At 42.8% G+C, this 25065-nt stretch overlaps 1 protein-coding gene across 1 annotated transcript in view; it reads right to left on the bottom strand.

Moving 5' to 3' along the window:
• LOC138981406 (ecdysone receptor-like) overlaps positions 1-22876 on the bottom strand; it is a 101413-nt gene extending 78537 nt beyond the window's left edge. Inside the window, exons 1-2 of the mRNA XM_070354322.1 lie at positions 22744-22876; positions 17590-17906 (exon numbers count right to left, since the gene is read on the bottom strand). Coding sequence (XP_070210423.1) covers positions 17590-17653 — 64 coding nt within the window. The 5' untranslated portion in view covers positions 17654-17906; positions 22744-22876. The remainder of the gene's footprint in view (positions 1-17589; positions 17907-22743) is intronic.
• Positions 22877-25065: the final 2189 nt, after the last annotated feature.

The raw sequence follows: 25065 nt of genomic DNA on the forward strand, positions 1-25065 counted from the left end.
CATATATATACTGAATTCTGTGTAACAAATACTGAATTCTATATGTCACATATCTGTTCTCTATTTGCATGACAATTGTGCTTTTCCACGGACTCCACCTGCCTAACTGAATACGATAATGTATGCGCATGTAACTATGCATACATTTTTTATGTTTGGCATTCATAAGGACATCCCCTACCTCCCCCCCCCCAACACCCACCCCCTCGCTCCTTCCCCTTTATTCTGATTCTGCCACACCCATACACTTATTGTCCTCCCTAACTGAGCTGCTCTGCTCAGTTTGTCATCAAAACCAGCATTGATATTGTATTCAATACCGCGACACTCCTCTGTGGGTTCGATTGTCTGCAAGGTGCAGTGCTGATCAAGGCTGCGTTTTTAATTGGAGGTCACGCCTGATGAACAGATGAATACATTAACAAAACGGGGGCCCCAGCAACCGCCCTCTACTGAGAAGACCAAAACCCAGTCAGACGGAGTATGACTAACTACATGGCGGGGGGGAAACGGCCATGCATGTTCAAGTCCGCTGCACTCGTGTCCACGAGTGTACATGGAAGTTGCAGCCCACCAATGAAGAAGAAGAAGAAGAAGAAGAAGAAGAAGAAGAAGAAGAAGAAGAAGAAGAAAACAACAACACAACAACAACAACAACAACAACAACACAACAACAACAACACAACAACTACTAAACTGATCCATCCTTTACCTTATTCGGTCAAGCAAACCTTCGTTTTTCAAACAACACAAACATCAACGTATCGCTCCGGTGGCACTAAATTCCGCGAACTCCCCCTAATCCAGATTACCAGTGGTGCTATGGTGAAGGGTTGATGGCGCCATGAACTGTCCTGCCATGTTTTCCACTCGTGACTATTATTATGCATACAGTGCAATGTAACGGCGTACCGCATGCGACTGTAACATGGCAACCATCGGCAAACCACGTTGCAGTTTGTGGTCGATAAGCAGAAGTGTGTCTTTAACACGTCTTGCTTTGTCTTCGGTCTGCTCTTCTTTCCCATTTCATACTTTTATTACCTTGCTCATCTATAAGTGATGATATTTTTTTTCATTGTGAATTTTCTTTTCATGGTCAATATTAACGTACGGTAAGAGCGATTGCTTGCTCTGTGGGTCACGTGACCGGTGCTTTTAGTGACACCTACTGTCCATCTGTAAAATTGTGTATTTCGCCCAAACTCCAGTCTTCTTCGGATTGTGTACCCACGGTGTATTAAATGTGATACCTTTCATTTGTGCATTATTGTCTTTCTACACTTTTTTTTCACTTTTCATTTATTTATTGTCCCATCGCTGGGAAATTCGGGTCGCTTCCTCCCAGTGGAAAGCTAGCAGCAACGGGGTCGCGCTACCCAGGTGTCTGCGTGTTTTAGGTGTATTCAGCCACCTGCGCTTATGGCAGAATGACCAAGGTCTTTTACGTGCCACTGTGGTGACACGGGGGTGGGACATGGCTTCCGTCTCTGAGTCTGCACATAAAGTTGACCCGTGTCCGTCCCGGCCCGAATTCGAACCAGCGACCTTCCGATCACAAGTCCAGTGCTCTACCAACTGAGCTACCGAGCCCCCTACACTAAAATACCTTGAAGTCTTGCAACAGAAAAAACGTCAACTATAAATAGTGCAGTGTCAAATACACTGTTTACGGTTTTATGTTCTTTTTTTACAAACCTATAGACATAACACAAACAGACTCAGACAAATCCAATCACCCAACTTCCATAATCACAGCCAGGATAAAATGAACACGGGTCTGTTCCTGGAAACAGCAATAGGTCAGTTGGCAGGCTTGATATGGTCTCTGTCCGACGTCTAACGGTCACTGACCGAAGAAGGACGCCTGTCACAAACGTTTGCACGACAAAGGTTGTTAAACGCATGTTTTTCAGATTAGAGTGCATCATGTTTACACACATGCTAAAACCGAGTGCCAACAAACCTGTTATCTCAATTTAGAACACGCAGTTTGGGACCCTACCTTACCTTGTACTACTTTGGCTCCATCTGTCTGGTTTTTGTCTGTCTGTTTTTCCGTTTGTCCGCCTGTCTGTCCGCCTGTCTGTCCGCCTGTTTGTCTGTCTGTCTGTCTGTCTGTCTGTCTTTCCGTCCGTCCGTCCGTCTGTCTGTCTGCCTGCCGGCTGTCTGTCTGCCTGCCTGTCTCTCTCTCTCTCTCTCCTCCTCTCTTCTCTCTCTCTCTCTCTCTCTCTCTCTCTCTCTCTCTCTCTCTCTCTCTTCTCTCTCACACACACACACACACACACACACACACAGAGCAAGCTTGGAATATTCTTCCCACTTGCATTCACACACACACACACACACACACTTTTCCTTGAACTTTTTAAGTTGTGCGCACCATTCTGCGCCAAAACAAAGTGTCAATGCACCAAACTGAGTCTGATGCAGGTCAACGCACGATCGACTGCTCACCTGGCTCCCAACGTAACTGGGCATTCAAAACATATTTTGCTTTGACTAAGTATGACAAAGTGTAGGTGTCACTGGGTGGGGCACGAAAGAGGGTGGGTGCGTGGGTGGTGAGGACGGGAGTGGGGGGAGGGGGAGGGGGAGGAGGTGAAGGACGGGAGAACACCATGACAAATAGACACACAGACATAATAAAAGGCACACAGACAGGGACGTAGAAGTTCAGGGGGCGACAGATGGTCAGAGACAGAGACAAGAGTGAGAGAGAGAGAGAGAGAGAGAGAGAGAGAGAGAGAGAGAGAGAGTGAAAGAGAGAGAGAGATAGAGAGAAACTGAAACTGAAACTGAACTTTATTACCAAAGGATAGAGGTGTTAGGCAAAGCCTAATCTTACAACCTGTCCCCGTATACAAACACTTAATACAGACGCACAGAATAATATAGATAATAAAATTGACAAGGTTATTGTTTCTTACAGACGTACATAATGTAAATAGTAATAAGGAAAAGGGTGTTATTGGTTTTGTATACACATTTAAAAATGGGAAAAACAATATAGTGTGGAAATTGCAGCATAGTTGCAATAATGCATTGCATATAAACATCCAAATCAACTTATAACAGAAGGAGAAAAAAATGTGGGGAGGAATTGTCCCAATCATTTGCATGTATATCATTATCAATACATACACATAAAGAACAAATCAAAATACAAACATAACTTGACTAAATGTAAAAAGCACTAAATTATCAGACATGAAAAGTGTTCTATTTACCCATTAAGCGGGAATGAAACTGGCGCCTCACAGAGGAGGCATTTCGGAGGGGTAGGGGTATGGAATTCCGTAGAGACGCTCCTGAGAAGGCTAAACTTGACTTACACAAGTCTAGACGAGGGATGGGGGGAATCAGGTTCTGGGACCCATATCTTTTTGTAGCATGTCTGAAATGTAATTTAAATATCCAGGAATATTATTTTTAATTACTTTGTACGTAAAGACAGCTTTGTTTAGCGTCAACTGATCTTTCAAGGGAAGGAAATTAAGGAGCTTTAATTCATCATCTGTTGGCTTATTTGACTCATGCAGAATTAGTTTTGCAGCACGGCGATGAAGAGAATTGAGTCGTTTGAGATGAACATCACTGCAGTTATCCCAAAGTGTTGAAGCAAAGTTGATATGGGGCATTATGTGGGCGTAATAAAACAACTTGAGTGCTTCCACATCGGCATAATGTCTTAATTTAGACAATAAGTACAAAATTAATTTTTAGATACTAATTTGCACATTTTACTCAAGTGAGCTTGCCATTTCAATTCTTGATCAACGGTAACCCCTAATAATTTATGCTCTTTAACTTGTTGCACTTGAGTTGAATCAATTGACAGTTGAAGCTGTAAGGGTTTTAATTGGTGTTTTTGTCTAGTTGTAATCACCATACTTTTCGTCTTAACAGGGCGAATAACCATTGCATTAGTGGTGCACAGAGAGAGAGAGAGAGAGAGAGAGAGAGAGAGAGAGAGAGAGAGAGAGAGAGAGAGAGAGAGAGAGAGGGGGGGGTGGATACCGAGAGAGAGAGAGGTAGAGAGAGAGACTGGTAGAGAGAGAGAGAGAGAGAGAGAGAGAGAGAGGTGGATACTGAAAGAGAGAGGAGTGGCTACCGAGAGAGAGAGAGAGAGAGTGCTGCTTTGACATATAACGTGCGCCACACACAAGACAGAAGTCGCAGCACCGGCTTCATGTCTCACCCAGTCACATTATTCTGACACCGGACCAACCAGTCACAGCACTAACCCCATAATGCAAGACAGACGCCAGGCGGAGCAGCCACTAGATTGCCAATTTTAAAGTCTTAGGTATGACCCGGCCGGGGTTCGAACCCACGACCTCCCGATCACGTGGCGGACGCCTTACCACTAGGCCAACCGTGCCGGTAGAGAGAGAAAGAGGCACGATGGGAAAAGAAAATGTGTGCTTCGAATGACAACGTCAACAGAAAATAATATAATGTTGCTGTTGTTCCTGCTGTCCTTGCTGCTGCTCCTTGATGCTGTTATTGATGATGGTAGTGGTTATTGCAAAATGTACCATATTTACCAGCGTTAAATAGATACCAACGACAATTTTTAAAAAAACTGAAAAAGTCAACAAAGTGACAGAAGCCCAACCTTTTAAACGCCCCCCCCCCCCCTTCCCTAAAAAAAACCCAAAAAACCAACACCATCCGCCCGCGCCTTACGTTAAACAGACAGCCTCCAGAGTTACCCAATACTGCTCACGGAAAAAAAGCACCGCCGTCGAGAATAGCGTTGCCGGAGACTAAAAACGTTCTGGAGCACTCAGCAGGTGGTGGTAGAAACCACAATAAATTTGCAGTTTACAAGCTTCTCGCCAGCTTACGTAACGGTGACCCGGGGACCGCTGATTGCAATACGAGGACACTCAAAACCCTGCATGTCAACAAACACTCCACATAGCTTGCAGTTTCGTTGGTGGTGGTTGTGCACGCGACTCACTGGCCCACTAACACAAATTCGCACTGAGTGTCAGTTTTGGAGTTCGTCGCGAGATGTCGGTCATTGTGCACTTTAGCACAGAGTCGTCGCGTGACGCCATTTTTTTGTATGGCGGTATACTTGCACTAAAGGTGATAATTACTGCTATGACAGTGATAATCATAAATTATCACGAACACTGACAAAACAATAGTCGCCTTCGCAACATTATTAATATGACGAATTATACGAACATCATTAATTACTGATTTAGACGCTGCAATGTCGTAACGAAAGTGAGCCGAAGGTAATAATGACTACTTTCTCAATGGTAAGCAATAACTAGGCTATTATTGTCAGAATTAGTACTTTTCACTTGTGTAACACTTTACAAATAACGTTTTGGCTTTATGCACGCTATCTTTTGGCTCAATACACGCGACATACAAGCGCCAAAGTAGGAGATCTCCAATACCACTTTCATCCCCAATCAACCAAAGAAATTAAATGAAATGAAATAACTCAACTTCCGGGCCGCGTCGCCTTTGTGCATGTGTGTCGCGCACATTGCATTGCGCAAAGAGAAAGAAAATCTGACGGGCTTTGAGCAGTTTTATCAAGAGCGAGGGCCATATTTGAATGCTATTTAATGCAAATTCACCGACGACCCGAACGGACATTTCCAGCAAGAACTGAATCACATTTGGACATTGCAGAAATTGGCGGTGCCTCCTTTTGATTCGTCGGAAAATTTACCGCAAACACAGGAACCACTTTCTTTCCTCGTGCGCATGCGTTGGATGTAATTGGAGTCATTCCAGTAATCACTTTGGTTCACTAGCATTATTCTAGCATGCGCCCAAGTGTTTATGTTTGTAATAAACACATCACAGAATGGTCTTGGTAATTCCGGAGTGATAAGAATAAATATCAGTGATATATATATAATTATCTCAGTAATACCAGTAAAATCTACTAAATATCACTTAATTTATGACGCCTTTATTCCGTCATAGTTTTCGTACATGGGCTGCACCTTGCCAGGTCAAATTGTATACCTAGTCTGTGCAGCTGGGTATCAAGCACGGTGTAACCAAACACTTCGCAACGCTTTATACGGTTTTGTGACGGTCTGTTTTCACTGCTGGGTAATATATATACGGTTTTGTGACGGTCTGTTTTCACTGCTGGGTAATATATAGGAAGTACTGTGGAAACCAGATGCCGAGCCAGTTCAAAAACTGGTGTGATGCGTAAAAGGCCCACTCCCCCTCGTGAAAACGGTTCGCCTACCTGTCTCAAATCAGGCTTTAACATGGAATAAGACGATCCATCCACTTGGTGACTAACAAACAACGAACAGCCTTGGTGCATGGTGCTCTCTGTGCACAGTCTTATATATTATATATTTGTTGTTACAGAATTAAGTTCGTAAAAATCATTGATGCCTTTTTCGGAAAATAATGTATCAAAAGATTCCAACTCATCAAAGGATGTGGATTTTTGGTATGTGACAAAGTCGAGTGACTGTCTTATCCCATATCAAAGCCTGACCAGTTCTGAGACAGTGAGGTTACCTGTTTTCACGGGGCGGAGTGGGCCTATAGTGACACGTGTAAGCTAAGTCCAGTACCATCCAATAAATCTTGTCTTGTTTCTGAGTTCAAGTTATCGACCAACGCCTTCTGTGTTTCCAAGTTGGTGCAGACATTACCGCTTGAACTTTCCCACATCTAGTCCTGAGTCATCGATGGAGGTAAAAAAAAGCAAGCAGTTGTTATGTCCAAAGAGATTGATTCACTGGTTTTATTATCTTTATCTATGTTTTTCCAATCATTACTGTATTCTTTATTTTTATTTGTGCGGTGTGGAGGGGGGGGTGAGCATCTATACTGTTAGGGGATTACACCCAGTGCCACTCCAACGGAACATTAAAGAGATAATAAAGAGATGTCTGTCTGTCTGTCTGTCACACACGCACGCACGCACGCACGCACGCACGCACGCACACACACACACACACACACACACACTCACTCACTCACTCACACTCTTCATCCCTCGTTTCTCCTTTCCTTTTAATTCATGTGCAAGCCATGAACCATGTGTAACCGTGTAGGGCCAAGAAAGAAGGGGGCGGGTGTGGAGGTGGAAGACCTAAGCGGAAAAAAGTCAGAACGGAGAAGCTGAAAAAGAAAATCGAAGTCCAGCTAAAGATAGTACCGACTTCGGTCAAGGATGTGGTCGTGGATTAACTCACATAGAGACAGAGGAGGAGGGAGGGTTAGGTGGAAGAGAAGGCGGTAGGTCGCAGGGGGATGGGAAGGGGGGGGGGGGGCGTATTGAATAAGGTGGTAGAGTTTGGGAAGGGGGAGGTATGACTTTGGGAAAGAGGGCGCATTGAGTAAGGTGGTATAGAGACAAGGGTGCGGGGGTGCGGGGAGAAGGGGGGGGGGGAGTGGTGGAAAAACGAGGGGAGAAGGAGAGGGGGTGAAAGGGCGGATGGAGTTGGGGGGACTCATGGAGAACAGTACAGAAGTGTCAAGGAAAAAATAACTTCAAGGATGTTTGCTTCACCAACATCCGCAGTTTTACGGCCAATACATTGTCAACGGTTTTAAGAAGCGAACGAAGGAACCGGAAGAGTTGGATTCCGCTGAAAAGAGTTCTAAAGACCTGGAATAGTTTTCATGTTCATGCAAATATAGAAGGAAACTAGCAGGGCTGCAATTGCACGTGCAACCGAAAAGATGTGTCCCTTTATTTTTATTTGTTATTATTTTGTTTCGTATTGCATGAGGGAGTTACCGGCACGGAATTTGGAGTCTGATTCTCTTATCTTAGAACAATATTTGTATATACAAACAGTGCTGAGTTCACTGATGGTCACTTGAAGGCATATGCGTATACTTGTGAACAACAACACCGTGATTTCCAAAAAGGAAGGAACAGCTAACGCCAATGTTCATTCGAAACAAGTAGATCAAACATCAGTCATATACTCAAACCTGCAAAGACAACAACAAAACAAGTGCAACTTTCTCAGGGATAAAATGACAATGCTAATTTTTTTTTTAAAAAAGCCTGTTCAGCAAAAACATTGAATCTTTCTCTGATAGGAAAAACAGATCAATGGCCTAAAACGTACAATAACTTTTTTTTGACAAGAAGAAATTGCTTGTCATATGTCACGCGTGTTCCGTTACAGAAGAAGATCCGGTATGATATTAACTGTTCCTTAAAGGACATTCAGTGCAAAAAGGCAAAAACAATGCACTCCAACAAGAGAGAGAGAGAGAGAGAGAGAGAGAGAGAGAGAGAGAGAGAGAGAGAGAGAGAGAGAGAGAGAGAGAGAGAAAGAGAGAGAGAGAGAGAGAGAGAGACTCAGACTCAGACTCAGAACTTTATTACAAAAGGATAAAGGTTTTAGGCAAAGCCTATTCTTCCAACCTGTCCTTTATACAACACATAAAGACAGACGCACATTACAAATATAAATTCAACCAACCTGTCCTTTATACAACACATAAAGACAGACGCACATTACAAATATAAATTCAATCATATAAAATACAGAAATGCATTGTACAGAATGCAACACAATGTGCATTTAAGGAATTACATAAGGAGAACTCAAAAAATTACAAAATTACATTGACATAGTTATACCTTTCATTTGGGAATAAGTTGCTCCGATCAGCTACACATCCGTTAACATTAGTACAAAATGTTTAACAAAATAACAATCGAACAAGAGAGAGAGAGAGAGAGAGAGGAGAGAGGAGAGAGAGAGGAGAGAGAGAGAGAGAGAGAGAGAGAGAGAGAGAGAGAGAGTATCTTGTTAAAAAGGGAGGTGTATGTGTGTTTACAAGGGGTGGTTGTCGGAGAGTGGCATTTGCCACGCAATTTGGGGATGAGTAGCTAGGTTACACGAAAAAAAACTGGCGATGTTATAACACGAGTATCATTGTGCAGATAGATAGTAGACTGACACCTCTCTGCTTTGACCTGTGTGCCAGGAGTCGGATGAGAGAGAGAGAGAGAGAGAGAGAGAGAGAGAGAGAGAGAGAGAGAGAGACAGAGACAGAGAGAGAGAGAGACACAGACAGAGACAGACATAGAAAGACAGAGGCGGAGAGACTCAGAGGGAGACACAGACAAAGACACACAAACACAGAGAGAGAGAGAGAGAAAGAGAGAGAAAGAGAGAGAGAGACCAAGAAAGAGAGAGAGAGACCAAGAAAGAGAGAGAGAGAGACAGACAGACAGACAGACAGACAGACAGACAGACAGGCAGACAGAGACAGAGAGAGACAGAGAGCCGGCCATGATGGTCTGACAAGCATGCAACCCGACCGAATATATGTAGCATATATATATACACCTTAACTTTGTCACAGGATGAAGCGATGACAGAGAGTGACTCGAGACGGAGAAACAGATAAATAGCTATGAGACCAATGGTGGCGAGAAAGGTGAAGGGAGGGGGAATGTTTACAGTGCTGTGTGCCGGGCTGTGAGCAGTACCCGCCAATGTTTAGCTCAGGCACCGTCGCGGCGGACGCGCCTCAGTTCTATACCGAACACTGCACCCTCATTCAAGGAAAATGCACCGCGCTGTTCTAGATAACTGTCCTCACCTACAAGTCAGAGGTGTAAGTTACACCGACCCTGGCACCTAAGGCAAAGCCAAATGCTCGTCTCAAAACCGTAAATTAACACCGGGTGAGAGAAAATGACTCGAGAGAGAGAGCATGAGATCGAGAGAGAGACAAAGAGAGAGAAAGAGATTGAGAGAGAGACAGATACACACACAGACACTAAGGCAGAGCGAGGGAGAGACGGAGAGACTTGTATGGAGTGTACGTGACAGACAGTGTGTGTTGCTATAAACAGACAGACGAGGTGCAGCTCAATTCCGAAACAGCGCAAATGGGACAACAGTGACATGATACTGTTTGAATTCCAAAAAAGCGCAGCTCATTTCCGGAACAGCACAGATGACAAAGTTGGTTTCAACAACTGATCTCGTGAGAACGGTAACAAACGACTCATGTTGACCACCTCTCTGAACGCATTCCAATAGATAGCCGCTCCTGATGAGTAGAACGTTTGTCAGCAGCTGCGTATGGTAGAAGAAACGAAGTTTACATTTGTATATATATAGCCTAATATATGTATAGGTTACAACACGAGTGGTTTTTTTATATGGCTTGTATTTCAGTCAAGACCCAGCGGATGAATATCATCGGGAGACACGAGCCTCTGGCGAGTGGCTCTCGATTGATATTCCCGCTGGGTCTTGACTGAAATACAAGCCATATAAAAAACCACGAGTGTTGTAATCTGTATATCCCATTCTACCATCAAACACAAAGTGTAGACTACTAGCGGCACTGTTGCGATCTGTGCAGGGTAAAACTGTTGCCAGCGAGACTTAGCCCTTTTGCAACCTTAAACTAAGTGACCGTCGCTGAAAAAATAAAACGAATGAGTGCATCGATAAGTACGCGGTAACACTACTTTCAGACCATTTAAAAGCTTTAAGTAAAGGTTCATAAGTTGCAAGAAAGTAATGAAGTCGAATAGAAATTAATTTAGTTGAAGCGCACAATTCTTTTGTTCCAGCGTCGCGTTTGGGCGGTACCCATTTGGCTTACTCGATTCAGAATCGATTCCACGTTGTTTTTCTCGAACGTGTGTAATTAGGCTTATTGACAGAGAAGCAAATTTTAGGGAACAAATATGTAGGTTTAGATTTAACCATTTGCTCCCTATTTGAAATGTATCTACGTGATAAACTGTTTTGCGAGTGTGTTTGCATGGATGAACTTAAACTGGTATGGGTGCGGTGAGGAAAACGCGACCGACACGTCTGTCACCGCCGATTGATTGCATTTTGAAGGAATATGACTGGATTACGGAAAAATATGTGGACTTACTGCAGAGCCAGGCAAAAGAGTAGACTTGCTCGCAAAACACGTGAAACAGCCGATGTTTGATAGCTGAAGGCGCACACCAAAACACACTACCGACAGATTCTCAAAAGTCGTCTGCTAACGATGCAAGGGGAGGGTACTCGTGTTTTTGTTTTGGTTCGCTAGCATCTGGTTATCTTGTAAGTTGAATGTTCGTTTTTTTCGACCTGCATTGCTTTCATAATGAAAGAAACTTTTGCTTATTGCATCTCATACATCAGATCAGTTCTGAGATTCATTTTTGCGTGCAACTGATATGGTTTTCTGAGCCGTGCAATACGATTTTAGAACTTCATACAAATGTGTCACATTGTTCGGCGCGAGGTCAAAGGTCGGGAGGAAAGTAGTCCTTTGCCCAAATCGGAATCTGCACTATCATATATTTTTTGGAGTCCATGATGTATTTATTGAGCTATAAAAATACAACATATATACCCATACTGAAGTAACAGAGACAAAGAAGGGAGGTCATGGGATATATATATATATATGTACAGATCTCTGTTTCTCTGTCTCTGGCTCTCTATTTCTATGTCTCTCCTACTTTCTCTCCAAGTCTCTCTATTTCTCTCTCCCTCCCCCTCTCTCTCTCTCTCTCTCTCTCTCTCTCTCTCTCTCTCTCTCTCTCTCTCTCTCTCTCTCTCTCTCTCTCTCTCTCTCTCTCTCTCTCTCTCTCTCTTTATTATAGTAGATTTAGTCCCTCTTTAGGGCGAGGGCCAGATGCAAAAAAAGTATACCAATGCGTATTCTGTTACCCTCGTAAAATAAAGAATTGTCATTGTCATTGTCTCTGTCTCTGTCTCTGTCTCTGTCTCTCTCTCTCTCTCTCTCTCTCTCTCTCTCTCTCTCAGTCCCACTCTCTTTATATATATATCTTTCTCTCTCTCTCTCTCTCTCTCTCTCTCTCTCTCTCTCTCTCTCTCTTTCTCTCTCTCTCTCTTCTTTGGCCCATTCAAAAAAGTACAGCTCTATTTCAGCTGAAGTGAATAGAAATCGAGAGGCTTCGTTGCAGAGGGTATTAATATTAATAAAATACTGTCCTGGGTTCAACTCTTCGCATCTACGGGTTTCAACAACAACTCCATTAGAAACCAATCAATGCAGTGTGCTTTGCCCATTTTTATCAAGGGGTGGGGGCATGGGGGGGGGGGGGGGGGGGGATAGTGCGGGCTGAAGAAGCGGGGGAGTTCGCGGGTCTAAATAGAGCGGGTTTGTCAACAGTCTTTAGAGGCAAGCAGGATTATATCTGAAAAAATATCATTATATCTTTGGTTGCTCAATAGCGTGGCAGGGCACGATTTCCTGTCGCAGCTGTTTCTTTTCTGACGGGGAATCGATAGTATTATCCGGTATCATTAAATCAAGGAAGACCATGAGCTTCTGCCAGTATCCAGCGAAGACCTATAGATATCCTCTTACCCCATATCCTGCTTTCACGTATAGATCTACACACACACGCACACGCCCGGACACACGCAAGAACGAACGCACACACAAACACACAAACACACACACACACACACACACACACACACACACACACACACACACACACACACTAAACGCTCGTCCATATGACGGTACTTTGAAGTTGCGTGCAAGGAAAGCGAAGCCTTGGCATGCCTTTTGATAATTATCACAACCACCAAAAAGGCAAACAATGTCTACCCCTCATCCCCCCTAATCACACACGCACGCACACACACACACACACACACACACACACACACACACACACACACACACACACACACACACACACACACACAACAGAAACAACAACAACAATAACAACACAGACAAAAACAACAACCACAAGACAAAAACAACATCAAATTTACCACCACCGCCACAAAGAAAAACAACAGCAAGTGTCTTTAACGTAGATCCTCTCGTCTTTCTAACGCTCTAAGGAAACCTTCTCCAAAACAAATCCCGGACCTTCCGCCTTGAATCACAGCAAGACGATGCTAAGACGGTGCACAACCCACTCACAGGCAACACTCGCCGTCATCAACAGCCCCAGTCGATACTGATCGATCACGATGTTTGTCCAAACACGATTACGTCAACAGGTCCGAGGTTACGTTTTAAGCACACGAGTCAACAAGGGGGGAGGGGGGGAGGGGGGAAAGGGTATTCTTATTTTTGTCTGTCTTTCTGTCCGTCCGTCCGTCCGTCCGTCCGTCCGTCCGTCCGTCCGTCCGTCCGTCCGTCCGTCCGTCCGTCCGGGGGGGGGGGGGGGAGGGGGGGGGGGGAAAAGGGTATCCTTATTTTTGTCTGTCTTTCTGTCCGTCCGTCCGTCCGTCCGTCCGTCCGTCACAGCCTATACTGATCCGTTTTCCTATCACACAAAACGTAACCTCAAGAAGCTGAAAATATATCGTGTTCCCATGATGTAAAACTGTTAACATGAATAAAGAATCTGCCTTGAATGAGGATCTTCTTTCATTTGTTTTTCTTTTACTGGAATAAAAGTATGTTTGCTGCCCGGACTACATGCAGTGTGCAAAACTGGGACATTGTTGCCTTTGATGACACACATGTTCTAAAGTTATATATCGATACTGATCGATCGTTGTTCCGAAACTATTGCAGAAACACATTCGAGGCCACGAGTATTTAGCCAAATGCGAGTAAAGTTGCTGAAACAAATGGTTGGTTTGGCGAGTACAATTTGCTCTCTGGTTAGTACATTTTGAGAAGCACTAGCCAAAGGCGTGTGCACCATTTGTTTGGACTTTCAGGGCTGATGTGTACGTTATGCTTACGCGCAAACAAGCAAACCAAGGAAGCTGAAAATAATATTTGCATTGAATACCTGATAACATAAACAACGACGCTATCATGTATTCATGATCATCTCCAGCAAGTGTTGTTTTTCTTTTGTCAAAACAGCACTTTTCCGCCCAGACTGCATACAGCGTTGAAAACTGGGACAACGTTGTCTTCCAGAACACACAATCTTGGGACTTCATCGATACTGATCAATGTGTTTGTGCCTAACATTCTGCATAAACGTGTTTGAGATCACGTTTTAAAGTGCACGAGATAACGACTGGGGAAAAACTTCTTTTTTTCTGTCCGCCCGTGATATATTTAGTGGCCTGTTATGCGGTCACAAACACACCGACTTAAGGAACGAAGATGACAATAATGTTTGCCTTGTAACATTGTCAATATAGATAAGGCCAACAAAAAAATAGTCTGTTTACGGTAACCCGACCGACCCTATTTTATTCGCGCGACCCTAGACCTTTTTTTGGCATTTGGGAAAAAAACAAAAACAACTAAAAATATGGTTTTTGGGAGAAAAAAAAAATCCCGACCTACCGACCCTATTTTTTTGGCCTATGTTACCGTAAACAGACCTTTTTTTTTGGGCCTAATGAACCGTTCATATATATTCATGATTATCTGCATCAAGATGTTCTCTACTCGAATAAAAACACCTGGACCAGAGTGTGCAAAACTAGGACAATGTCGTCTTTCAGGTCACACATGTTTTGTATTTTACAGATCAATGCGTTTGTCCCCAAACCATTGCATAAACATGTTGGAGGTCCCGTTTTAGGTACACCTGTACGCGACAATCGAACGAAGAAACAAGCAATATGTGTACATTGTACGTCCGTCTGTCACATATAAAAATGTTCCGTTCTGTTTTCACACGCACATCTGATAATAAAGTGCACCATGTAAGCCTGCCTCCATATATAATAACGAAATTACAACCAGTGTGCACAACGGGGACAATGTCATCTTGTAGGATATATCCAAGCTTCAGATGAGTTAGACACAAGGACTGGGTGGCCGAGTGGTAAACGCACTTGCCTCGGAAGCGAGAGGTTGCGAGTACGACCCTGGGTCAGGGCGTTAGCAATTTTCTCCCCCCTTTCCTAACCTAGGTGGTGGGTTCAAGTGCTAGTCTTTCGGATGAGACGAAAAACCGAGGTCTCTTCGTGTACACTACATTGGGGTGTGCACGTTAAAGATCCCACGATTGACAAAAGGATCTTTCCTGGCAAAATTGTATAGGCATAGATACAAATGTCCACCAAATACCCGTGTGACTTGGAATAATAGGCCGTGAAAAGTAAATATTCGCCTTAAATGGCTTGAGATTTACTGGCCGATGTGAATGCGTGATATATTGAGTAAAAAAATCCATCTCACACGGCAGAAATTGATATGTAAAGCGCTTAGAGAACGTCAAGCGCTATATAAATCTCCCCATACATATGTGTCCATATGTAGAAAGCATTACTGTAGCGACTGAAAAGAAGGAAGGGCAGAAAAAAGAAAAAAGGAAAAAAAGAAAACAAGTCGCGTAAGGCGAAATTACTACATTTGGTCAAGCTACGAAATTACTACATTTAGTCACGGAATAAAACTGAGCGCACTGCATTTTTACACAAAGACAATACAGCTTCGTCAATCCCCGCGAGAAGGAAACCGCTGAGTGTCCACGTGCAAAACGCAGTGACATTGACAAGCCAGAATAGCGTGGTAGCGTATTGCGCTTAGCAGGAAAGCGCGCTTTTCTGTATATTTTAATTTTCTGAGCTTGTTTTGAATACAACATAAGTATCATATCTGTATGTTATTGGAATCAGGAAATGATAAAGAATGAGATTACATTATTTTTGGATAGACTTCTTAATTTTAAATTGTAGTACTAATTAATCTATTTTCGTTAATTGTGATCACATTTTAGGAGTTAACATGACATATGTATATATTTTTAGATTCAGAATTTGATGAAGAATACGATGCAATCAATCTTAAGTCTGTTTGCGAAAATCGATTTTAATGACAACTTTAATGAGCAAACTCATTAATTAGTGTTTAAGCCTCCAAGTTGAAATGCAATACCAAAGTCCAGGCTTCGTCAAAGATTACTTAACCAAAATATCAATCAATCAAGTTGGTTAAAAAAAATGAGAGCGTGACAGTGCCGCCTCAACTTTCACAAAAAGCCGGAAATTACGTCATCAAAGACATGTTATCAAACAAATGAAAACAACGTGTGGGGATATCATACCCAGGAACTCTCATGTAAAATTTCATGAAGATCGGACCAGTACTTTGCTCTGAGTCGCTGTACACACACACACACACACACACACACACACACACACACACACACACACACACACACACACACACACACACACACACACACACACACACACACATACATACACCAGACCCTCATCTCGATTCCCGGTCAACGTTAAAACATTGAGTAAAACTTGACTAAATGTAAAAAGAAACAGAGACCGTAAAAAAAAAATTGAATGAAAAAAGAGAGACGAAGGAAAGAGAGAGAAAACTCTCTCTCTCTCTCTCTCTCTCTCTCTCTCTCTCTCTCTCTCTCTCTCTCTCTCTCTCACTCTCTCACTCTCACTCTCTCCCTCTCTCTCTCTCTCTCTCCCTCTCTCTCTCTCTCTCTCTCCCTCTCTCTCTCTCTCTCTCTCTCTCTCTCTCTCTCTCTCTCTCTCTCTCTCTCTCTCTCTCTCTCTCTCTCTCTCTCTCTCTCACACACGCGTATGAAGGTGACAAGCAGCGAGAAGGACATTACGGTCACATCACTTCCAGATAAGACGGACAGCGCGCGGAGAGAAGAGCTCCTCATGGTAAAATCAATCAATAGTCGACTAATTATGCCGGCAGAAAGATCCTGTATGACTTTCTGCTGGCACCCTGCCTACTTTGTCACTTGGTAAGAGTGCACACACAAAATCGTCATGCTTCTCTTATCCGCTCTAGTTCTATTAGTATGTTCTAGTCCATCTGTGTTTGCTTGATTTTGTCCGACCATCTGCCTCTGTCTGTCTGCCTGTCTCTCTCGCTTGTTTCCCCTCTTTTTCTTTCTGTCTGTCTGTCTGTCTGTCTCATATTCCTCCTCAGATTTATAGTATTACGTTATGGATAATAATAGATGAATGCTGTATTTCATTAACACTGTTATTGCGTGACGCAGAAGATAATGTTCTTGCATGACGTCATGAAAACGTTTGACATCAAACGAAATCGTTGTTTTAATGCGATGTTCTTTACTTATGTCCTCGTTAATGTTGATCCTTTTATGTTATGCTGATGATGCTGATGATGATGATGCTGATTATGATGATGATGATGATGATGATGATGATGATGATGATGATGATGATGATGATGATGATTAAAAAGACAATGACAATGACAGGAACAGTACTAACAATGTTCTATAAATAATGATTGTATCAAAAAGGAGACTGAAAAGGAAAGAAAGCTGTAGCAATAATAGCAATAAAGATCGCGACACTGAACAAAACAACAAGAAAAAGAAAATGAAAAAGAAGAAGATGAAACAACAACAAAAACAACAAAAACAACAACAACAACAACAGCCCACCGACGACAGTTGTGAACATGACGGCACTGAAAACAGGACAAGACAACGACAACAACCAAACCAATGAGGCAAACAACGGCAGAGATAACAACAATAACAGTCCGCCGATGGAAGTGGTGAATAGCACAGCACTAAGCACAACAACAACAACAACAACAACAACAACAACAGCAACGACGACAAAGACAACAACAAAAACCACCACCACAACAACAACCAAAACAACGACAACGACAACGATGTTTCATCCATCATCGACTTACCTTTTCCCATGGCAGGGCTGGTGCCGTTACGGCCGAAAGACGACAAAGACTGCTGGCCATGCATGACGATTACAACATCCACGGTGGGTAGGTTTCACATGTTCCAGTCCAGTGATGCACGTGCGGGTGCCAATAATCATGACAGTGTCAGGCGAAGGCATCAAGAGGCATGAGTGTGGTCAACACAGCTGTCCGCTTTTTTGTTGTTGTAGATGTTGTTGTGGTGGTGGTAGTACTAGTGCTGAGAAGGTGTAGGTCAGGGTTGTTGGAGTTGTTGTTGTTGTTGCGTGGTTTCGCTACATGTCCTTGCCACACTGCTGTAAAACAAACAGAAAAGTGTCGTGACAGAGTAAACATATATGTCACCACATCTTAGTTTTCCTACATTTTGTTTATAATTGTGTATTTATTTATTTTTCCGATGTTCATTTATTCTGTCATTCATCATTCATCGGGGAGCAAGCATCGTTATGTGTCCTAGTCCCTTTCTTGTGTTAGTACGTATGCATCAACCAAGCCCCATCAGCTCCCAGCGCTTTGCTTTTCAACTGAAAGTTTGTTCAAGTTAAAAGTCCCACTTTTGTTTCAAGGATTCCGTTGTTCATTTCGCTTTGTGTTACTGTTTCGCCTCTGAAAGCAGTGAAACTCGCACCCGTTTGCAACATTAACGATGTGTGTGCCTAGATTCGCACGGGTTCCCTCTGCTAGCGTTAATGATAACTGCTAGATACTAAGATAGCACTGAAATTATGAGTCCATAAAAAAATCAGCCGATGAATGCCATCGGGACTATAACATAGACGAGCAAAACGTTCTCCTATTCACATTGATAGATTAGCATAGTCACTGAGAAATTGAGTTTATCATTGATGGTGTGTCTAATTAACAACACACCAAATGTAAACGTCCCATGGTCTTACGGTTAAATGTGCCAGAAATTGTCTAAAAAAACAAAGGTATCTATATTAAATGAATAATCACACGCACGCACGCACAAACGCACACACACACACACACACACACACACACACACACACACACACATACACACGCGCACGCACGCACGCACGCATGCACGCACGGATACACCCACACACACAGACACACACACAGAAATCATACAAAAAAGACGTAAGAGCAAAAACTAAAACTGCCAAACACACAAACAGTTTATAAACGCTGGATTGATATATCTTTTTTACTCAAACTCAAAGGTAATGTGTGGTTAACATGTATACTGATACATAGGAATGCATACGCATCCCTCGCTATGATAGTCGGACTAGAGAGAAATTCAAGTTTTACGCCCTTACGGCAAAGCCATTCGGGCGGGGTATGTTCCCGGGTTTTAACCCGACTTTAGATGAAATGCACAAGTGTATGCGTGTTAAGGTGGTATGAGCCATCTGCACTTATGGCAGAATGGCCGAGGTCTTTTATGTGCCACTGTGGTGACGCGGGGGTGGGACATGGATACCGTTTCTGAGTCTGCACATAAAGTTGACCCGTGTCTGTCCCGGCCCGGATTCGAACCTGAGCAGGCGTCTATCCTACGGATCACAGGTTCAGTGCTCTACCACCTGAGCTACACGGGCCCCATATCCTGACGATTCTCTCTCTCTCTCTCTCTCTCTCTCTCTCTCTCTCTCTCTCTCTCTCTCTCTCTCTCTCTCTCTCTCTCTCGCTCTCTCTCTCTCTCTCTCTCTCTCTCTCTCTCTCTCTCTCTCTCTCTCTCTCTCTCTCTCTCTCTCTCTCTCTCTCTCTCTCTCTCTCTCTCTCATACACACACACACACAAATATTGATGTATTATACCAGAGCAAAATATGATTTGCATGTACAATAGGTTTTATCTTACTTCTAAAATTTCAATCTTTTGATTTATGCACAAGGGCCTAACTGGAAACTGAACGCAAACGGTACGAGATTGATTTACAGAAACTATGCGTCGGGAAACGAAACAGAGTTGAAAGCAAAACAAACTGTTCGATTTTTTTTTCTTGGGTACGTTGCTGTGGTTGTTCAGTTTCGTTTCAAATTCGCAAAAGAGACTGTGACAAAAGGTCAGGTGTCATGTCTACTGTCCCGAATGACACACGATTGCTGACATTTCACCATTGCCAACAGAATAAACAAATAAGAAATAGGTAGAAAATGAATGTGAAAACTGACTTTAATTGTTGATCAGTATTTTCTATACCACTAACAAATAATCTACTTGCACATAGCTGTTTGGCAAATGTATGTTGCATGGGACACACTGACATGAAAGTGGAAGATGTTTTTCCCTCTAGAGAAACTACATATCAAGTTACACTTTTTGTGCTCTTCCATTCCAGTTGGCAATCAATTGTTAACGCATGTTATTAGAAAAAATAGAACGAAAACAGATTAGATAGAATGAAAAATGTACTGGTGATGTCATTTGGGACATACTGACATGAAAACGTCACCTTTTGGCATTGTCTCAAAACCATTTGGCCTTACTAAACAGAGTTTTCCCTGCAGAGTTAAAAAACAAATCATATCAGTCAGATTTCTGCTGTGGGAAGGTTTCAGCGTATAACACGAAAGTGTGCGGTTCCTTTTTCCTAAACGCTGTCACATAAAACGCATGCAAGCATACTTTGAATGCACCTTTGGGACTTTGAGTCGAGTGATTATTTGTACCTTTACGTGACCCACCCCGCGCGTTAAGTTGCCATGCTCTGCCAGTGGTGCACCATGACTTGTCCTACATTGCCACCCTTGGTCTTCTTCATAAAGTACCCTGGCCCACCCAGTCTTCTTCATAAAAGTACCCTGGCCCACCCAGTCTTCTTCATAAAAGTACCCTGGCCCACCCAGTCTTCTTCATAAAAGTACCCGGGCCCACCCACTCCAATCCCCACCCAGCTCTACACCAACCTGCCCTTCTCAAAGCAACAATGCAGACACGTACACTTGACAAACAATCCCTAGTAGAAGTAGTAGTAGTAGTAGTGGTGGTAGTAGTAGTAGACTAATAAATGAGTTTGCTAGCTTCAAATAATAATGCCTGTTTATGTCAGACGACAATGACACTAACATTTGCATTTTATAGCCTACTTTTGAATAATAATAATGATTTTAAACCTGTCAGTTTTTCGTTTATTACGAATTTAGGGGGACATGATAGTTCTGATTTCCAATGACATGACAGCCCTCGCATTACTATCTATACATTATTCTGAACCCGTCTTTGTTTTTTACCTAAATCTTAGCAAACTTTTACTGCTTGCATGTTCAAATCTGTTCTTGTTTAAACAATAAACTGCAGTAATTATACATAATTTTTGTCAGAATTCTTTTCTTCAGACATGCAATTTTTTAGTGTTGTAATTCCTTGCAATAAATGTTACACTATAAGTTATAAAAGTTCCCTATTTTACATTTAACATGTTGCATTCAGTGAACCTTCAAAATATAATAGGGCCTACATTCACAGGAATTTTACATGAAAATATATAGAGCTATGTTACATGTCACTAGCGGATAGCAATTTCAAATTATGTTTCTAAAACTAGTAAAAAACCGATTACAACAGACTTGTTTTGTCAATCGTGTTCTGGGAGCGACCTTCAAATAAACAGCGAGCGAAAGACGTTCGCAAGTACTTGACAAATCTTTTGTAGATTCGATATCAGTAACAACACTGACACACTATACATAGAGACGAGTCGCGTGATAGCAAAGTGAATCAGCTAAACATGCAAGTAGCCTTCTTCTATCAGTAACAACACTGACACACTATACATAGAGACGAGTCGCGTGATAGCAAAGTGAATCAGCTAAACATGCATGTAGCCTTCTTCTATCGCTTGACCCGACCCCGCGTCTGTGTGCAGAGCATAACTGGATAACGCGTACAGCGCCGGTGTCACGATTTCATCTTTCGCCTGTGTACATATTTCCCCCTCGACATATACTCAAGACTGAAATGTTGTTTCCTGGTAAAATTAAGAAGTGAAATTATTCATGGACGAAAAGCATGTCAGTTTCTTGCATGTGAAGACAATTGGTGGTAAAATTTAATAGATTTCACCCCCAAAATCGAATTCTTCAAAAACGTGTACTGAGTGGTTACGTCCCTTGAGTAAGAAGGAAAACATTTTAGGATGAATCAAATTTCTAAATTAAATAAAACAAATTGGTTGGACAAATTTGGCCCCATGAATGTAAGGTACACAAGATCGCTCATCAGTACTATCGAAGGGTGTTTTTTTGTTCAGTGTAGAGTTTATACTAGATCAACGAGGCTGAGAAGCGAAATATCAACACGGCGAAAGATGAAAACGTCACACCGGGCCGTTACACCACACACATAGGCTACACACCGCGCTGCTGTGCAACACAAGGTACATACTGACTTAGCAAGGTCACTTGATCACTCGCTTACACACAACACACATACCATAACGCCCATGCATAGAACACGGTTCGTAGCATTGATTGTGAACAGTATACTCCATGCTGTATCAGATTGCTGTCAGCTTTTGCCATAATCTGATCCACTGACCGAGGGGAAAATATAAATAAACCTTTAGGTGCGCATGCAAATGTATGTAAAAAGCGTCTAAACAAACATTTTATGTCCAACTATAATTACATCATTAAATATTATATATACATGAGCACTCGTTCGGCCGAGATAACTTAGGGGTATTTTTAGGTGACGCATTTTGGCATACAGCCGTCTGCTCTCCTTCTTCGAGCGCAGCCCAGAATAGAGCGTATGCTAGCTTTACGAACGCGAACATGCCTGTGCGGTTTGCATGGGAAAGCTCGTGCTCGTAGAACACACCTGTCCTGATGTTACACATGTTTAAAAGTAGTACGGGCTCTCAGTATCAGATGAGGCGACCGCTCCGATGTGTACGTGTAAATTCCGACATGTTTCAGGTATATGAAGACATGATAATTGCGACTACTTTCGCGGAATATCCCCTTAGCGACGCCTGGCCGAGTGGCAACAACGCGCTCAAGGTTTTCCAAAACCACCAAAACTCCGAGCGCTCGGCGAGGGCGGTAACACATTCCATGCTCCAAACCATAACAAAACCTATAGATCGCTACACGCTCTGCGAAAGCTGAATCGCCCTGCACGACAAACACATCAGATCTATCGGAGACATACCTGCAAGTCTCTCCTCCTCCGACACACGTTGTAGGCCTTTCCTGACATATAATCAACAGAAACAGAACGACACAAGCTTGGGATTCACTCATGTATATTGAGCCTGCGAAAGCACAGCTATGGCGGCGCGGCCTTTCCAAATCTGGCTAGCCTTGACCTTACCGTGCGACCTTCGCTTCCAACTGAACGGCGCGGCGATATAAAGCGGTGGCTGTTGTATGAAAAACAGGAGGCGCAAGATGGCTGTTTTCTGTCAAAGCTAAAGAGGCTAACGCGCTTATGGTAAAAAGAGCGAGTCAGTTGAAAAGCGCAATGATGTATTTATCCTATGCCTATAATGTGGGGTCAACAGAGCGTGGCTGGGGGGTGTTTTTGTGAGAAACATGAAGCAGACGACTCCGCACAAGCGAGGCAAGTTCTGTCGTCTGCTTCCTCGTACACACAGTGGCTGCGAGGACCCCCTTGCTGGGTGCAGTTGTGTCTCAAGGCCACGGTGGATCAATAATTTTATTCAGTGAAATAGCTCTGCGCTGACTGACGATGGACGCCAAAACACAGAGGAGGAACGCTGCGCGCCCTCGATGGTACCCTGCGACTATAATTATAGTTACTAAAGGAGGCAATCAATATCCAGGGTTTTGCGGTTTTCGGTCAATTTCTCTGAATTAAATTGTATTCTCTACTATGAATTGGTCGGTGTATGTGACTAGGAAAAGAAATCAAAATTAGTAAATTTATAAAAAGATAAAGAAAACTAAAGAGAACTTGAACCCAAAGCGAATACAGTGTTGGATAATTTGTACGATCGCGTCCAATACGTTCTGTATTGCTGCACGAACTAAATCAGATTTGTCGAGTTTGAGCTTACTCAGTCAGTGAAGGCCAAACAGATTTTCTGAAGCTGCAATTCATTGGAGAAAATATTCGTTTGTTAAATGATATGTTAAAAATTATTGTACACTGGAAAAACAACAACAGCGCACTATACCTGGACTGGTTCTTGAGGCCGATTTTCCCAATGCGTTCGATATCAATAGCTTGGTGGTCTTTTGTTGAAAATTCGTTATAAAATGTTATTTTGGAAAATGAATGATATTACAAAATAGATGTTCAGTTTTTAGTGTGTTCTTGACTGAAGTCCTGTACACACGTAAATGGTCAGTCTTCCAAGTGGTGTCATGTAAAACGTGGTGACCAGACAGGGGGAATTCATGTTACCATAGTTGTACCATCTTTGCGCTGATATTTCATTTGCTTCGATTGTCTGATCGTGAATATACACCGAATTATGGTCTACGGCAAACGCATACCTTTATAACGGTTTGGTGATGACATAACCTGCTTTTCTGTGGTACCTAATTAAGACTCTTTGTGTTGACGCATTAATGTTCTACACACAGCAATTTCCATTATCTGGATTTACTATAGACCAAGAAAAAAATCGCTGTTGTATGGATTGAAACCCTGTAAAGCAAATCGAGAGTCACTATCCAGGGTTTTGCGGTTTTCGGTCAACTCCTCTTTTCTGTCAACTCCGCTTTCGCGCGATCGCTCGCCTTTCAATATTTAAAAACGGAACTCATGTAAACCTGGTAAGACACAGCAAGCCATTGCATGTAGTATATTCTCTATGTATAATATGTCGACAGCGAGTCTGGATGGGTCTTGCTCATCACGTAGTGTTTGACTTTGTATTTTAACTTCTTTTGCTTCTTTTTTTTTACCGTCCAGCAGCTTCCGAGAATATGGCGAGAAATTCGCCAAGACCTCAAAGTCTGTCTCCTACAGCATCTCAGGGTCACATTGCCCAGCTGACCAATACCCGGAGTGACCGCTGGGCAGCATCGATTCTAGTTTTAATGTAAACGCCGCTGGGCAAACTCAAATTTGATAACGGGCCCTCATTGACCGCACCTGTGTTTGCGGGTGGTCACGAGATCGCCCTGGTCACTCATTCTTCATCCCGATTTTGACCACCTAGTCAATCACCAGTAGTCGGTTCCGTCCATCTTTATGTTTTACTAAATGGGGTTACAGCATCCTTCTGCTCGGACACATACCAAACATCTGCTGCCTGACTGGTTTCCGTCATTGCAGAGCGGGGCTTATTTCAGTGCTGTACAAATTTCGTTATTGCCACATGTGTCAATCGATCTTTCATTATTAATTCAGTGCCTAAACACACACACACACACACACACACACACACACGGATACCGTGAGAATCAACAAAGTTAAATAACATAAATATGGTAATTCACAGGATGATACGGAGAGAAAAATTATTTCGTTGGAAAGGAATTCTCCGTGTGTATTTGAGAG

Source organism: Littorina saxatilis, linkage group LG12, assembly GCF_037325665.1.
Source record: "Littorina saxatilis isolate snail1 linkage group LG12, US_GU_Lsax_2.0, whole genome shotgun sequence".
NCBI lineage: Eukaryota > Metazoa > Mollusca > Gastropoda > Littorinimorpha > Littorinidae > Littorina > Littorina saxatilis.